Genomic DNA, 17,642 nt, shown 5'->3' on the forward strand with positions numbered 1-17,642 from the left:
CCGGGTACTCCGGTTTCCTCCCACATTCCAAAAACATGCTAGGTTAATTAGCGACTCCAAATTGTCCATAGGTATGAATGTGAGTGTGAATGGTTGTTTGTCTATATGTGCCCTGTGATTGGCTGGCCACCAGTCCAGGGTTGTACGCCGCCTCTTGCCTGAAGACAGCTGGGATAGGCTCCAGCACCCCTGCGACCCTCGTGAGGATAAGCGGTAGAAAATGGATTTCTCCTCCTATTTTGTGTGGAAGTGGTAACTTTTTGGCTTCCTATTTTGTCTTTCCCCACCCTCGACCATCTCTGCGTGGAGTTTGCATGTTCTCCCCGTGCATGCGTGGGTTTTCTCCGGGTACTCCGGTTTCCTTCCACATTCCAAAAACATGCTAGTTTGCTAACATGCTAAACATGCTAACTGGCGACTCCAAATTGTCCATAGGTATGAAAGTGAGTGTGAATGGTTGTTTGTCTATATGTGCCCTGTGATTGGCTGGCCACCAGTCCAGGGTGTACCCCGCCTCTCGCCCTGAAGACAGCTGGGATAGGCTCCAGCACCACCGCGACCCTCGTGAGGAAAAAGCGGTAGAAAATGAATGAATGAATGAATAAACCTCATTTAGTGTAACAACAAACCAAGTAAAGTGAAGACAACCACCTAAAGGAGACCACTTTGTATCCTTTACTAGAAGTATGTATTCATCAGATCTCAATGACCTCTCATCTTTTCCCCCTCAGAGTCACGACTGCTTGCGCGCTGGCCCCCCTGACGCGGGGGAGTTGATCGTGGTCAGAACCCAGGATGGTCAGGACCAGAACGCTTACTTTGTCAAACAGCACGTCCACAAGGTCTACCAGGTGAATAAGGGCGCCCACGTTATTTGACGCTCAATGGTTATTTGACATGCCGCCATTCTCCTTCTGTGATGAGGACCACACACGAGTGTGGTGGTGGTGGTGGTGACGCTGGTGGTGACGCTGTTGTCATCGCACTAATCCCCAATGTTCAATCTCGTGTGCCCAGGTTGAGTTTCAGGACAAGAGTCAGCAGTTGTTAAAGCATTCAGAGATTCATCTGCTGGACCAGGAACTGCCCAAGAGGGTCCGGACCCGCCTTGTGAGTATTCTACTTGAACATGCATGATGGGTTCATGGACACATTGGTTGTCCGTCTGAGGCATGTGATTGACAGGTGACTAGCCGAGGGTGTACCTTGCTTTTCCACTGACCCTGAACAGAATGGATGCATTTTTTGTTGGGGTGCTGGAGCCTATCCCAGCTGTCTTTGTACACCCTGGACTGATCGCCAGCCAATCACAGGGCACATATAGACAAACAACCATTCACACTCACATTCATACCTGTGGCCAATTAACCTAGCATGTTTTTGGAATGTGGGAGGAAACCGGAATACCCGGAGAAAACCCACGCATGCACGGGGAGAACATGCACACTCCACACAGCGATGGCCGAGAATGGAATTGAACTCGGGTCTCCTAGCTGTGAAGCCTGTGTGCTAACCACCCGCCACTGTGCAGCCCTGGTTCAGTATATTTTTCATCAAAATAGTAGTCATGCCAAAATGTTGTGTTGCTGCTGGATGTTCACAGTATCCGAGTGACACTGTCGTGGGGGTGCTGGAGCCTATCCCAGCTGTCTCACATTCATACCTATGGACAATTTGAAGTCGCTAATTAACCTAGCATGTTTGTGCTGCGTCAGTAAGCGCAGTGGGCATGTTGTCGTTCTCCCGAAGAGAGGACAGGAAGTGACGTCGGGGGTTCAAACCCTGTTTTTAAAGGGATTGTTGTCTGATCAAATATTACAGTAACATTACTGACACCTAGTGGCCAGTGTAGAGTACTACTTATCATTCTGTGTTTTGAATGCGTCTTCTGAATACCTTGTAAGTATTTTAGTTCATTTAGCCATTTTTATGTTTGAAAATTCTTTATTTAGGCAAAAAAAATGTGCTTCAATTGTATATTTTTTTAAATATTTTTTTACTAATATTATTAAATCATAAAACAGCATGATTTATTAATACACTGATGAAAAACTGTGAGTCAGTCTGTGAAATTCCAACCTGTGTACCTGTTTTGTTTTCAGGCCATCCCCATGTCCCAGGAGGATCCCTCCTCAGCAGACGGAGCAGGAGCGGCCAAACGCCGCCGCCTGCCCTCCACCCCCACCCCGCTCCCCATGGAGACGACGCCCCCCCCGCAGAAGACCGCCCCGGCCGCCGCACCAGCACCGCTTAACAGCATCAGCAACCTACCATCCTCGCAGCTTCTAAGCCACCTCAGCGTGACCACGTCTGTGCCCGGCGCCATCCCGACGCGTCCCGACGCTCCGATGGACACGACCCGGTCCTTGCCTCACGCCCTGACAGACTCCAAGTTGACCCCGGACCCCACGTTGGCCCCGCAGCCCAACCCTTTTCAGTGCCAGTTGAACTCTGATCCCCTCCTGTCTGCGGCGTCCCCGCCCGCTCCCCCGCCGCCGCAACCCCCGCGGCACATGTCTGACAGCTACACTCCGAGCAGCGGCTACGTCTCATACATGGAGACTCTCCTGCATTCACATTTCCCCCAGGACGAGGGCCCCGGGACCCTGTTTTAGTGCCCCCAGCAGCAACGGGACGGACGCAAACAAACATGTCGCACCAGCTCGGGAAAAAAAAAAAAAAAAGACTCTTTTTAATGCATGTTACTTTTTTTTTTGAGTTGAGATTGCAGTGTAGCTTCAGCACAGAGCTTTTTTTTATTTCTATTTTTTTTTGCTATTATTATTATTATTATTATTATTATTAATTGTCGTTTGATATTCTTCAGCAGTTGGATGTGTTTTTTTTTTTTTTGCTAATTCTTTTCCCATCTTTAATATAAGTATCTCTGGGTGGTATCAACTCTGTACCTCGTCGCGTTTATTATTCGATAACGGCACGTTTTGTGAGACGGGGAAAAAGGAAGCTAATTATTCCAGTCTCTTACTTTTTTTTTTTAATCTAAACTCAAGCAACCAGCAACAAATAACTATTTTTCAGTCATTTTCTGTCATGTGATATATATATATATATATATATATATACACACACATATATATATATATATATACATATATTTGGTTTGCTGTTGTTGCAAGAGCCGGGTTAAATTGTATTGTGGATTACACTCAGTATTTAAATGTCTTGGATATTTAAAGAATTGTAATAGAAGAAAGCATATCCAATGCAAAAAACACGTAGTCAGCACGCACAATGCATCGCCGATGTCCTGACGCTAGTCGACAAAAAATGGCTCCCACTCGCAAAACTCGTCTCAGGGTTCCTACTTCCCCCCCCCAAAAAAAAATCAACAAGCAGTCGTCGGAACTTGCGGGGCTCCACTGCTAATTTTTTGTCCTCCCATCGGTGTGACGTATTTCTCCTATTAGCGGAAATGATTACATTTATCAATGAAGAATATTGTACTTTCATATATATAAAGATAGGAACCCGAAAAGTATGGAAATATTGTTAAAAATGCAATGTATAAAATCTATGTTGTATGTACTTTTTTTTTTTTTTCTACTTCATCAGTCCGCAAACTTGGCCATTTCCAAAAGTAATAATTTTTTACAGGCTTACTTTGGCTGATCAACGCCGTTTGTACCGATTCTAACGTTTGTTTTTTTTTCTATGGCCATTTTTGTGCTGCAGAGATCTTAAAACTACTGATGGACTCACCTTCACCTTGTCACCTTGTACATAGCACAGGTCTCGTGTATTGTGATATGAATATGTAAATGTCAAAACATGAAACCTTCACTTATTTCCTCCTCCTCCACCTTCATTACAACTGAGATGTTGGAGAAAAAAAAAGTGATTTGTGTCCAAATAAACATAAAAAAAATGATTTCATAGGAATTAAAGTGGCTTGCTAGCTGCCTGATACAGTCTCTATTTCACTCTTATTCCAAAATGGATTACATATTTTTTTTCATCAAAACTCCACACACAAGACCCCATAAAGACTAATTAGCAGGATATAAACGATCTCCGGAGTTTCAATATACTAAAGAAAAAAAGAATTACCGGAACCGGAAGAACACAAACTCATTGTAGCAGTGCGGTGGAGCTCTGAATGCAGCTACTTCCAAGCCCCGCCCACTCAAACCGCTGCTGTCCAATCATACGATTATGCTGCGTTCAAGACAACTCAAACGTTTTCGTGTGCTGTTCTCTAAGAAGCTAGTCTATGCTATAACGGTGCAGCCGAATTCGAATACGGTATTCGGAACGGCAGGAATAATTACCTTTTTTTTTTACGAAAAATTAATTCGAACAAATACTTTTAAAATGTTTGTATTCGGGAACAATTAAAACAAAGCTGCGTTTCTTCGTGGCGGTCGGGTGTTAGCCTGTTGCCACTGTTAGCATTAGCTCGCTAACGTGAAGGCTGTTGACAGTGTAACGTTCACATTGGCTTTAAACGGTAAAAAGTAAGTAAGGCTTGGGAGCTTGTGTATATTTGTATGTACTTCTGGCTGGTATTTGGTACCTTTAAGTTAGTCGGGGTTAAGTTTTGGACACAACTTGGACACTTAGCACATTTACCCACTGATGATGCAACATCAGGGACAACCGGGGGTTCAGTGTCTTGCCCAAGGAGACTTGGGAATCATCGCGAGAGGACGGCTTGGGCGACTTTATTCTTATAAAACTTTATTCTAGTAATATTTTACGACTTTCTCAAAAAAACATTTTTTTTCTAAATGCAGCCTTTTTTTCATCTGATATTTATGACTTTATTCTTGTACTATTGCAACTTTTTTCTCCTAAATTTACTGTTTAATTTAATAAATTTATTACTTTTTTTTTCTCGTAAATTTACAACTTTATACTTATTTTTTTTTCCTGAAAATTTATGACTTCATTATCATAATATTACGTGTTTTTAATTTACGACTTTTTTCCACTGATATTTATGACTATTTTTGTACTATTGCAACTTTTTTCTCCTAAATTTACTATTTAATTATCATAAATTTATGACTTTCTTGTAAATTTACAACTTTGTACTTAAAAATTTTTTTTCTTGACAATTGTAGACTTATCATAATATTACATGTTTTTAATTTATGACTTTTTTCTCGTAAATTCATGACTTTGTTCTCATATTATTATTTATATATATTTTATATATTATTAATTTATATTATGATTATTATAATTATGACTCACAAAATTAAAATTGTATGACTTTTACGAGTTTTTTACTTGTACATTTACAACTTTATTCTCATCAGGAGTTATTTTTCTTGTAAGTTTTTTCTCGTAATAAAGGAATAAAGTTGGAAATTTACGATAAAATAAAATATAATATGCGAATAAAGTTTCATGTTTTTAACAAAATTTCTAACAATTTTTTCATGTGCCGTGTTTGTAGAATTTATCAGATTATTACATAGCAAAATGTTAAAAAAAATAAAGACTACTGTATAATCTGCCTGCCATATGTTGTTGTAGTATCACTATGCGGCCACACGAGGGTAGTAAGTAACCATCAAACCCACCAGGATTTCTGCCCTTACTGTATGTTATATTACAATAGCCAGTAGAATGTTACTGACCTGGAGATATAATAAATCATAATAAATCAGGTTCCTTCTTAGGAATCCATCACCTTTTTGCCTGAATATTCCCTAAAAAGGCTCCAAAAGTGGCCATTAACATTCTGACGTGCCTGCAGTGTCTTTGCAGAGGAACTGGGAATGTGCCAGCTCGGCAATTACTTTAACAACGCCCACAGTTTGATTTCTCCAGCAGCTCAACCAAAGGAACGTTTTTGTTGAGCCGAGCCAGGCAGTGACCACATGCAACAAAAACGTTGATTACAGGAAGACATTTGGCATTTTTTTGAATAATAATAATAATAATGAAGTGAATAATATGGGATAATGCATATTAAATTTACAAGAAAAATGTAATAAATTTATGAGAAAAAAGTTGCAGTAATACGAGAATTAAGTCATAATTTTGTGAGTCATAATAATAATAATATAAATGAATAATATACTAAATATATATAAATAATAATATTAAGAACAAAGTCATGAATTTACGAGAAAAAGTCATAAATTAAAAACACAATATTACCATAGTGAAGTCATCAATTAAAAAAAAAAAATTTAAGTACAAAGTTGTAAATTTATAAGAAAAAAAGTAATACATTTATGATAATTAAATAGTAAATTTAAGACAAAAAAGTTGCAATAGTACAAGAATAAAGTCATAAATATCCGAGGAAAAAAAGCTACATTTTGAAAAAAATTGCAATTTTGTGAGAGTCATAATAATAATAATAATATAAATTAATAATATACAATATATATATAAATAATAATATTATGAGAACAAAGTAATGAATTTATGAGAAAAAGTCGTAAATTAAAAACACATAATATTACCATAGTGAAGTCATCAATTAAAAAAAAAATTTAAGTACAAAGTTGTAAATTTATAAGAAAAAAAGTAATACATTTATGATAATTAAATAGTAAATTTAAGACAAAAAAGTTGCAATAGTACAAGAATAAAGTCATAAATATCAGAGGAAAAAAGGCTACATTTTGAAAAAAATTGCAATTTTGTGAGAGTCATAATAATAATATACAAAATATATATAAATAATAATATGAGAACAAAGTCATGAATTTACAAGAAAAGAGTCGTAAATTAAAAACACCTAATATTACGATATTGAAGTCATCAATTTTCCCAAAAAATTTTAAGTACAAAGTTGTAAATTTATAAGAATGAAGTCATAAATTTACAAGAAAGAAAAGTAATACATGTATGATAATTAAATATTAAATTAATAGTAATTAATAGTAAATAGTAGAGAAAATCTTTAAAAAAATACTAGAATAAAGTTGTAATTTTATAAGAATAAAGTCGTAAATATACAAATATATAATCAAAGAATTACTTTTATTGCAAATGTTGATCCAAAATGTTTGTTTACTTTGCTTCTTCAGACACACCCAAGCCAAACTACCTTCTTTCCCATACAAAGACTCGTAAAAACTCGTAAAAGTCATACAATTTTCTGAGTCATAATAATAATAATAATAATAATAATATAAATTAATGGTATTTAAAATATATAAAAATAATAATATGAGAACAAAGTCATGAATTTATGAGAAAAAAGTCATAAATTAAAAACACGTAATATTATGATAATGAAGTCATCAATTTTCAAGAAAAATAATTTAAAGTACAAAGTTGTAAATTTACGAGAAAAAAGTAATAAATTTATGATAATTAAATAGTAAATTTAGGAGCAAAAAGTTGCAATATTACAAGAACAAAGTCATAAATATCATAGGAAAAAAGTCATCAATTAAAAACATGTAATATTATGATAATGAAGTCATAAATTTCCAAGAAAAAAAATTTTAAGTACAAAGTTGTAAATTTACGAGAAAAAAGTAATAAATTTATGATAATTAAATAGTAAATTTAGGAGCAAAAAGTTGCAATAGTACAAGAACAAAGTCATAAATAGAGGAAAAATGCGTACATTAAAAACACGTAATATTATCATAATGAAGTCATCAATTTTCAAAAAAAAAAAGTACAAAGTTGTAAATTTACGAGAAAAAAAGTAATAAATTTATGATAATTAAATAGTAAATTTAGGAGAAAAAAGTTGCAATAGTACAAGTATAAAGTCATAAATATCAGAGGAAAAAAGGCATACATTTAAAAAAAAAATTGCATAATATGAAAAGAGAAAGTGGTAAAATATTACTAGAATAAAGTTGTCATTTTATAAGAATAAAGTCGTAAATATACGAGTCTTAAAAGCTTTGTGAAAACCGAGAGCCAACAATGGCAATTGAAGAGAGAAGGACGAGACTTCTGGAGCTGAATCTAATCTTAAGAATTACAACCATCACTTTTATTGCAAATGTTGATCCAAAACGTTTGTTTACTTTGCTTCTTCAGACCTTCCTTCCCATACAAAGGCATTATTAAGCTAACGCTAGCATGCCCCTAAGGTCCTTGAGTAGCTAACATGCGTGTTGCATTCACGTACACGTCTTTGTTCCGTGACGTTTCAATGAAACATTCAGGTGCTTCATTTGAGCGTCCGGTCCTTTTCGTACAGGAGGGACGTTGTTGACAGACGGACTCGGCTATCACGGCGACGGCGCTACGCTAACGTGACTTCCAAGGCGGAGATGTAATCAGGGCTTAAGGCAGTAATGGAGTCTGTCATATCAAGCAGCTCGTCAAGGTAATTGCCACTTCCAGATGGGATTCAACCCCACAGCATTTCTCTGTCAGACATTCAAGCTTTCAGTTCTCTTCTCAAGGACCAAACCCGCTGGAGGACCTCACACGGGCGTCTTTGGCTCAATTATTATTACATTACAAGCATAAAGTTGGGAATCTGTGAGAATAAAGTCAGAATATTACGAGACTAGTTTACGCCCCTTTTTTGGAAAAAAGCACAATATGAGAATAGTCATATTTTTGTGAAAGAGTCATAATATTACTAGAATAAAGTTTATGAGAATTTATGAGAATACAGTCATCAAGGAACGAGAAAAATGTAATAAATTCACGAGAATAAAGTCATAAATTGATGAAGAAAAAGTTGCAATAATACAAGAATAAAGGCGTATGTTTGTGAAAATAAAGTCATAATATTATGAGAATAAAGTTGTAAATGTACAAGAAAAACATAATAAATTTACGAGAATGAAGTAATAAATTTGAGGAAAAAGTTGCAATAATACAAGAATAAAGTCATAAATTTGTGAAAATAAAGTCATAATATTATGAGAATAAAGTTGTAAATGTACAAGAAAAACATAATACATTTCCGAGAATGAAGTAATAAATTTGAGGAAAAAGTTGCAATAATACAAGAATAAAGTCATAAATTTGTGAAAATAAAGTCATAATATTATGAGAATAAAGTCATAAATTTGTGAAAATAAAGTCATAATATTATGAGAATAAAGTTGTAAATGTACAAGAAAAACATAATATATTTACGAGAATGAAGTACTAAATTTGAGGAAAAATAATTCAAGAATAAAGTTGTACATTTGTGAAAATAGTCATAATATTACTAGAATAAAGTTGTAAATTTATGAGAATAAAGTCATCAAGGAACAAGAAAAATTTAATAAATTCACGAGAATAAAATAAAATTATGAGGAAAAAGTTGCAATAATACAAGAATAAACACGTATGTTTGTGAAAATAAAGTCATAATATTATGAGAATAAAGTTGTAAATGTACGAGAAAAACATAATATATTTACGAGAATGAAGTAATAAATTGATGAGGAAAATTTTGCAATAATACAAGAATAAAGTCATAAATTTGTGAAAATAAAGTCATAATATTATGAGAATAAAGTTGTAAACGTACAAGAAAAACATAATACATTTATGAGAATTAAGTAATAAATTGATGAGGAAAATTTTGCAATAATAGAAGAATGAAGTCGTAAATTTGTGAAAATAAAACCATAATATTACGACAACAAAGTTGTAAATGTACAAGAAAAACATAATAAATTCATGAGAATAAAGTTGAGAAAAATGTTGCAATAATACAGGAATAAAATCGTAAATTTTTCAAAAAAAAGTCATAATACTATGAGAATAAAGTCGCAAATTCATGACAAAAAGACGTGAATTAACAAAACAAAATGTCTTAATATTACAAGAATAAAACCTTTTATCATTATCAGAGCCCTCTAGACATGATATAACACCCCTAGAGTCACTTCATCGTGTTAGCCGATACATGAGATGTAAAACGAGCCATATAATATAATAATATAATAAAGACTAACAAACACAGTTATGAATATTTACCTCATACCACATATACCTGTGCTAATTAGCCACGCCCTTTCACCTGTTCCTCCCACCTAAAAAATATTAGCATTTTATTCCTTGTGATTCTAAATACTTTTGAGTTAGCCTGTTAGCTTAGCTTTGGGTGTATATACGAATGAATCAATACATATGAATGAAGTATTTGGTGAGTAATGCGACTCGGTGAAGTAAATGTACCCTGAAGCTTTTATTAGGGAAGAACATTTGAAGTTATTAGGCAGCAAAAGTACTACAAACACAGAAATGATCCAGTCCAAAAAAAAAAAAATAAATAAAAAATTAAAAACTGCAAATACCAAAACTTAAAAAAATTTAAAAAAATTAAAAATTAAAAACTGCAAATACCAAAACTTAAAAATAAAAAATAATAACAAATTAAAAACTGCAAATACCAAAACTTAAAAAAAATAAAAAATAATACAAAATTAAAAACTGCAAATACCAAAACTTAAAAAAAATAAAAAATTAAAAACTGCAAATACCAAAACTTACAAAAAAATTAAAAATAAAAAATTAAAAACTGCAAATACCAAAACTTAAAAAAAATAAAAAATAATAAAAAAATATAAACTGCAAATACCAAAACTTAAAAAAAAATAAAACATTAAAAACTGCAAATACCAAAACTTAAAAAAATAAAAAATAATAAAAAATTAAAAACTGCAAATACCAAAACTTAAAAAAAAATTAAAAATAAAAAAAATTAAAAACTGCAAATACCAAAACTTAAAAAAAAATAAAAATTAAAAATTAAAAACTGCAAATACCAAAACTTAAAAAAAATAAAAAATAATAAAAAAATATGAACTGCAAATACCAAAACTTAAAAAAAATAAAACATTAAAAACTGCAAATACCAAAACTTAAAAAAAAAATAAATAAAAATTAAAAACTGCAAATACCAAAACTTAAAAATAATAAAAAATAATAAAAAATTAAAAACTGCAAATACCAAAACTTAAAAAAAATAAAAAATAATAAAAAATTAAAAACTGCAAATACCAAAACTTAAAAAAATAAAAAAATAAAAACTGCAAATACCAAAACTTAAAAAAAATAAAAAATTAAAAACTGCAAATACCAAAACTTAAAAAAAAATAAAAAATAATAAAAAATTAAAAACTGCAAATACCAAAACTTAAAATAAAAAAAATAAAAAATTAAAAACTGCAAATACCAAAACTTAACAAAAAATAAAAAATAATAAAAAATTAAAAACTGCAAATACCAAAACTTAAAAAAAAAAAAAAAAATTAAAAACTGCAAATACCAAAACTTATGACAAGGTGACAGAAGTTGCAGTTTGCCAAGCTAGCAGTCTCTAAAAGTGAAAGTACATTTTCAAGTCTCTTTCACTTTATGGCTCTCAGTCACAATGGAGCTTTTAGATTTGCTGACGCAGCATTTTCATGACTGCTGGGCCCCTCCATCACTTTCCTCTCGGCATTAATTAATCAGAGAGAGAGAGGAGGCTTAGCGAGGAAGAAGAAGAGGGGGGGGGGGGCAAAGATGGAAAGTGCCAAGCCTTATTAATGAAGCGAATCTCCATTCAGTCACACATGAGGAATAAACGAAGCTCTTAATCAGCCCATTAGTCTTTGAGGCCGTACTGTCTTTTTATATCAATCTCCTTTCTCTTATAAAAACGTCCACTTTATTCATCATTCATCACCTTGTTTTTGTTGCACGGTGGCCACAAGCTGCTGGACTTACTGCTGCCAAGGATGGACACTTTTTAGGCTTTTTCATCATGGGGGGGTGCTGGTGCTCATAAATGGGGACAAAATGTAAAAAAAAAAATTCTTAAATAACGATTTTATTATTAAACTCCAACAAGGTAGATCATGGGTCTCATACTTGTGGCCCGCAGGCCAAATGCGGCACACAGGATGCTAGTTTGAGCCCCCCCGCCTTGATATGAAAGTTTAATTGTATGTATATATTTATTTATATGTGGTTTCTTTTTACGTTTTTCTTATTTGCTGTTTTATTATTATTTTATTTATTTTCTTTATTCTTGATTTTTTTTTTTTAGTTTTTTTACTTATTTTGTATAGAAAAATAATTTAAAAAAAAAATTTTAAATAAAAAAAAAAATAAAAAAAATTAACTTTTAAAAATAAAAAGATATTGGAGAAGTGGTTACCACACAGGCCTCGCAGCTAGGAGAACCGAGTTCGATTCCACTCATCTCTGTGTGGAGTTTGCATGTTCTCCCTATGTATATATTACATTTAACAAAATGTTGTTAAATTTTTCTCTTATGTTATAGTTTCTGCTGCACGATGGAAAGTAGTTAGCAACCAGGCCACACAGCTAGGAGCCCCGAGTTCGATTCCACCCATCTCGGTGTGGAGTTTGCATGTTCTCCCTGTGTATATATTACATTTAAAAAAATTTGTTACATTTTTCTCTTATGATATATTTTCTGCTGCACAGTGGACAAGTGGTTTGCACGCAGGCTAGGAGACCCAAGTTTGATTCCACCCATCTCTGTGAGGAGTTTGCACCCGGTTTTCTCCGGGTACTGCGGTTTCCTCCCACATTCCAAAAACATGCTAGGTTAATTAGCGACTCCAAATTGTCCATAGGTATGAATGTGAGTGTGAATGGTTGTTTGTCTATATGTGCCCTGTGATTGGCTGGCTGGCCACCAGTCCAGGGTGTACCCTGCCTTTCACCCGAAGACAGCTGGGATAGGCTCCAAATGAGTAAATGTTATATTTTATTTCCACAATGTGCCGTTTACGGGTCCACAAATGGCCCGCGGGCCACACTTTGGATAGCACTGGTTTACATATTTCACAAGGGAGGGCGGGGAATGTTAACTAAATGTTTTGGAGGCACTATCAGGCAGAGGCTGGCTACAGGCTTCCACAGCGGTGCACAGTCACCGGCTTGTGGAGGTACGCTCCCACCGAAATCCTCTTTTGACCGCTTATTGATGAGTAAATGCATGACAAAAGAATCATATTATAAACATATAACATACAAATGTGCGAAAAAGTTCCTTTTGTTCTTTAATTACTTCATCCAAACTTCTCAGGAGCAAAAATACTCGCAAATACTAGCGTTTGTATTTTCACGCCGTTGTTGGCAAAATAATGAATAGTGAGTTGAATCGTGTCTGTGAGTGAACTCATTGCTACGCGGTTGCGACCTGGACTTATTTCCGGTCTGTTTTCCCTGCAGTCCTTTCCTTCTGTTTGCTAACTCAGCCGCTTCAAATCTCATTTCAGACACAATTAGCCTTTAGCCCATCCAAGAGCCGTCGCCCGTGGAGCCCCCAGCCTCCCTTTTCATCCCTTAGTGAACATTTTTTCATTCTCTGATAACGATCATTATTGAGGGCACTGAAAAGGACTTTTTGATCATTTATACGAGAAAACAAATTAAAGGGTCTTTTAGCGAGCCCATTAGGAGACTTCAACTCTTTGCTTGTTGCTATGCCGGGGGGGAAGGGGGGGGGGTGTTCATTTCTTTGCCAAAAGTTGATTGTAAATGACATTAGACGGAAGGTTCAATACCGTGAGATTGGGCCCGACTGTTATTTACATTTACTCATTTAGTTCGTACTAAGTACTGAGTAGGAAGAAGCAAAGCTTATTAAATCCTACCCCTCCATCTGGTACTTTTACAATCAGTAACTGTTGCATTTGTTCACTTCCTGCTTTCTAATATATATGTTTTAAATTTTTCAATTTTTTAATAAAAAAAACAGTATCTTTTATTTTTTAATTTAATTTTAGTTATATTTTTGTAGTACAAGGTGATATGAGCATCCAATGACATAATGGGTACCATAGTAAGACAGCTGGGATAGGCTCCAGCATCCCCCCTCCCCCCACCTCATGAGGAAAAAGCGGTAGAAAATGAACGAATGAATGAATTTTAAAATTTTTGAATTTTTAAATTTTTAAATTTTTAAATTTTTAAATTTTTAAATTTTTAAATTTTTAAATTTTTAAATTTAAAAAAATATATATTTTTTATTTTTAAATTTAATTTTAGTTATTTTTTTGTAGTACGAGGTGATATGAGCATCCAATGACATAATGGGTACCATAGTAAGACAGCTGGGATAGGCTCCAGCATCCCCCCTCCCCCCACCCTCATGAGGAAAAAGCGGTAGAAAATGAACGAATGAATGAATTTTAAAATTTTTGAATTTTTAAATTTTTAAATTTTTAAATTTTTAAATTTTTAAATTTTTAAATTTTTAAATTTAAAAAAATATATTTTTTTTATTTTTAAATTTAATTTTAGTTATTTTTTTGTAGTACGAGGTGATATGAGCATCCAATGACATAATGGGTACCATCGTAAGACAGCTGGGATAGGCTCCAGCATCCCCCCTCCCCCCACCCCCTGCGACCCTCATGAGGAAAAAGCGGTAGAAAATGAATGAATGAATTTAAAAATTTTTGAATTTTTGAATTTTTAAATTTTAAAATTTAAAAAAATATATTTTTTTATTTTTAAATTTAATTTGTTATTTTTTTGTAGTACGAGGTGATATGAGCATCCAATGACATAATGGGTACCAACGTAAGACAGCTGGGATAGGCTCCAGCATCCCCCCTCCCCCGCGACCCTCGTGAGGAAAAAGCGGTAGAAAATGAATGAATTTTAAAATTTTAAATTAAAAAAAGTTTTTTTTTAAAGATTTTTTTTATTTTTAAATTTAATTTTAGTTATTTTTTGTAGTACAAGGTGATATGAGCATCCAATGACATAATGGGTACCATCGTAAGACAGCTGGGATAGGCTCCATCATCTCCCCCTCCCCCGCGACCCTCAAACATTAACCCCCACTGATCCTTCAGCTCTACATCACCACCCTAAAGATGCTTATAGCAAACCTAAAGAAGAAATGCTTAGTACATGTATAGTATACTGAACTGCAGTAATATTAACAGTATTCCTGTTCATACTACACCGCATGAGCAGCGGCGTTAGATACAAATGTTATGCATGCGGAACTGCGGTCTTTGAAGGCGTACAGTCACCAAATTCATTATAGCTATCAAATGCAAATGGCATTCCCGTGGAACAGCTCAGTCATGGTGGTGAAGGATGATGGGGGGGGGGGACGCCTTATAGCGATGCTATTTTTTATGTATACATATTTGCATGGAAATGATCCTCAATTTGTGTCCAAATGAATACATGTTTGTGTTCTCCAATTTTCTATGTGCATACTAAATGTGGTTTTTTTTTTTCAGTGCGCCTCGGCGGCTCCGTGTCTTCTCTTTTGACACCGACTATGGTGAAAGATGTTTGCTTCTATAAATTTGAACAGGAAGGATTAATTCTGGTAATTATCAGCCACAACAGTAACATAGCTGTTGCATATTCTGTGTGACAGGGAAAATTAATCAAGATTAACACTTAGTAAATAATACAAGTGTTTATATTCATTCACGTTAATGGGAAATGGGTATTTATTTAGTTTTATTCTGGCACTGCTGGTGCATTTTAGTGTTCTAATACCTGTAATCTAATACCTTAGATGCTTAAGCGGGTCAAAAATGATCCGTTTTTTTTTTAAATATCTTTGTAATTAAACATTTTCATCATTTCATATTCCAGGTATTCCTTAAAAAACATGTTTTTAATATCATGCCAATCACATTTTTAACTTACCTTTTATACATTTTAAGAAATTTTAGTTTTTGTGTTACTACCCCAACCTTCCATAAGTGGGTCAAAAATGACCCGGTCAGGTTGTTTTCTTGAAATATCTTTGTAATGAAAAATTGTTATCATTTCATATTCCAGGTATTCCTAAAAAAACATGTTTTTAATATCATGCCATTCACATTTTTAACTTATCTTTTATGCATTTTAAGAAATTGTAGTTTTTGTGTTACTACCCCAACCTTCCATAAGTGGGTCAAAAATGACCCGGTCAGGTTGTTTTCTTGAAATATCTTCGAAATTACAATTTTTCATCATTTCATATTCCACGTATTCCTAAAAAACATGTTTTTGATATCATACCATGTCACCCCCTCCCAACCAACTAACTAAACATCCCTCCCGCCAACAAAGACAAGAATGAAACACCGAAATTAATCCCCCCCCCCGCAAGTGTCCCAAAGTTCCCGAAGAGTGAACAGAGGTGAAATCCGCAGTTCCACTCACGGTACGCGCCTCCACTTCTCCGTCCGATTCCTGGGTCCGGAACCTTGCCCACAGTCCAATTGCTCAAGCCAGGAGGGAAAAGGGAATCCCGTCAGGTGTCGCTTGACAAAGTTGGCCCTCGTGGCTAAAACGCCGGCTCTCAGCATCCATTCGCGTATGTGACGTCACAATTTTTTCCTCTTCCTCTAACCACCACGGCGCGCTGGAAGAGCCTCATTTTTTAATACGCGCCCCCTACAGGCGCGTCTGGTCACTGCAGTCGCTCTTGCAGATGAGGAGGATGCATGGTAACAATGATGATGGCCGAATATATGTTCCTGTACCTGTTCCCTCGTACACAGATCATAACAGTAGATTTCCTACAGCTGATATATTGTAGCGACCCCACTACCTCAGCTGTGGCCATTACAATTTCATATTCCAGGTATTCCTAAAAAACATGTTTTTAATATCATGCCATTCACATTTTTAACTTACCTTTTATACATTTTAAGAAATTTTAGTTTTTGTGTTACTACCCCAACCTTCCATAAGTGGGTCAAAAATGACCCGGTCAGGTTGTTTTCTTGAAATATCTTCATAATGAAAAATTTGCATAATTTCATATTCCAGATATTCCAAAAAAAAACATGTTTTTAATATCATGCTTTTCACATTTTTAACTTATTTTTTATAAATTTTAAGAAATTTTAGTTTTTGTGTTACTACCCCAACCTTCCATAAGTGGGTCAAAAATGACCCGGTCAGGTTGTTTTCTTGAAATATCTTTGTAATGAAAAATTGTTATAATTTCATATTCCGGGTATTCCTCAAAAACATGTTTTTGATATCATGCCATTCACATTTTTTAATTTTTTAGAAATTTTAAGAAATTTTAGTTTTTGTGTTACTACCCCAACCTTCCATAAGTGGGTCAAAAATGACCCGGTCAGGTTGTTTTCTTGAAATATCTTCATAATTAAATTTTTTTAATCATTTCATATTCCAGGTATTCCTAAAAAAAACATGTTTTTAATATCATGCTTTTCACATTTTTAACTTATTTTTTATAAATTTTAAGAAATTGTAGTTTTTGTGTTACTACCCCAACCTTCCATAAGTGGGTCAAAAATGACCCGGTCAGGTTGTTTTCTTGAAATATCTTCATAATGAAAATTTTGCATCATTTCATATTCCAGGTATTCCTAAAAAAAACATGTTTTTAATATCATGCTTTTCACATTTTTTACTTAGTTTTTATAAATTTTAAGAAATTTTAGTTTTTGTGTTACTACCCCAACCTTCCATAAGTGGGTCAAAAATGACCCGGTCAGGTTGTTTTCTTGAAATATCTTTGTAATGAAAAATTGTTATAATTTCATATTCCGGGTATTCCTCAAAAACATGTTTTTGATATCATGCCATTCACATTTTTTAATTTTTTATAAATTTTAAGAAATTGTAGTTTTTGTGTTACTACCCCAACCTTCCATAAGTGGGTCAAAAATGACCCGGTCAGGTTGTTTTCTTGAAATATCTTCATAATTAATTTTTTTTAATCATTTCATATTCCAGGTATTCCTAAAAAAAACATGTTTTTAATATCATGC

The 17,642-nt window shown here is 34.0% G+C and overlaps 1 protein-coding gene across 1 annotated transcript in view; it reads left to right on the forward strand.

The window, feature by feature from the left end:
• Positions 1 to 3,939, forward strand: part of kdm4b (lysine (K)-specific demethylase 4B) — a 28,161-nt gene extending 24,222 nt beyond the window's left edge. The window contains exons 20-22 of the mRNA XM_078790391.1: positions 732 to 851; positions 1,018 to 1,110; positions 2,103 to 3,939. Coding sequence (XP_078646517.1) covers positions 732 to 851; positions 1,018 to 1,110; positions 2,103 to 2,615 — 726 coding nt within the window. The 3' untranslated portion in view covers positions 2,616 to 3,939. The remainder of the gene's footprint in view (positions 1 to 731; positions 852 to 1,017; positions 1,111 to 2,102) is intronic.
• Positions 3,940 to 17,642: the final 13,703 nt, after the last annotated feature.

The sequence above is a fragment of the Doryrhamphus excisus genome, linkage group LG4 (genome assembly GCF_037039965.1).
Source record: "Doryrhamphus excisus strain RoL-2023G ecotype Guam linkage group LG4, RoL_Dexc_Guam_v1.1, whole genome shotgun sequence".
Lineage (NCBI taxonomy): Eukaryota > Metazoa > Chordata > Actinopteri > Syngnathiformes > Syngnathidae > Doryrhamphus > Doryrhamphus excisus.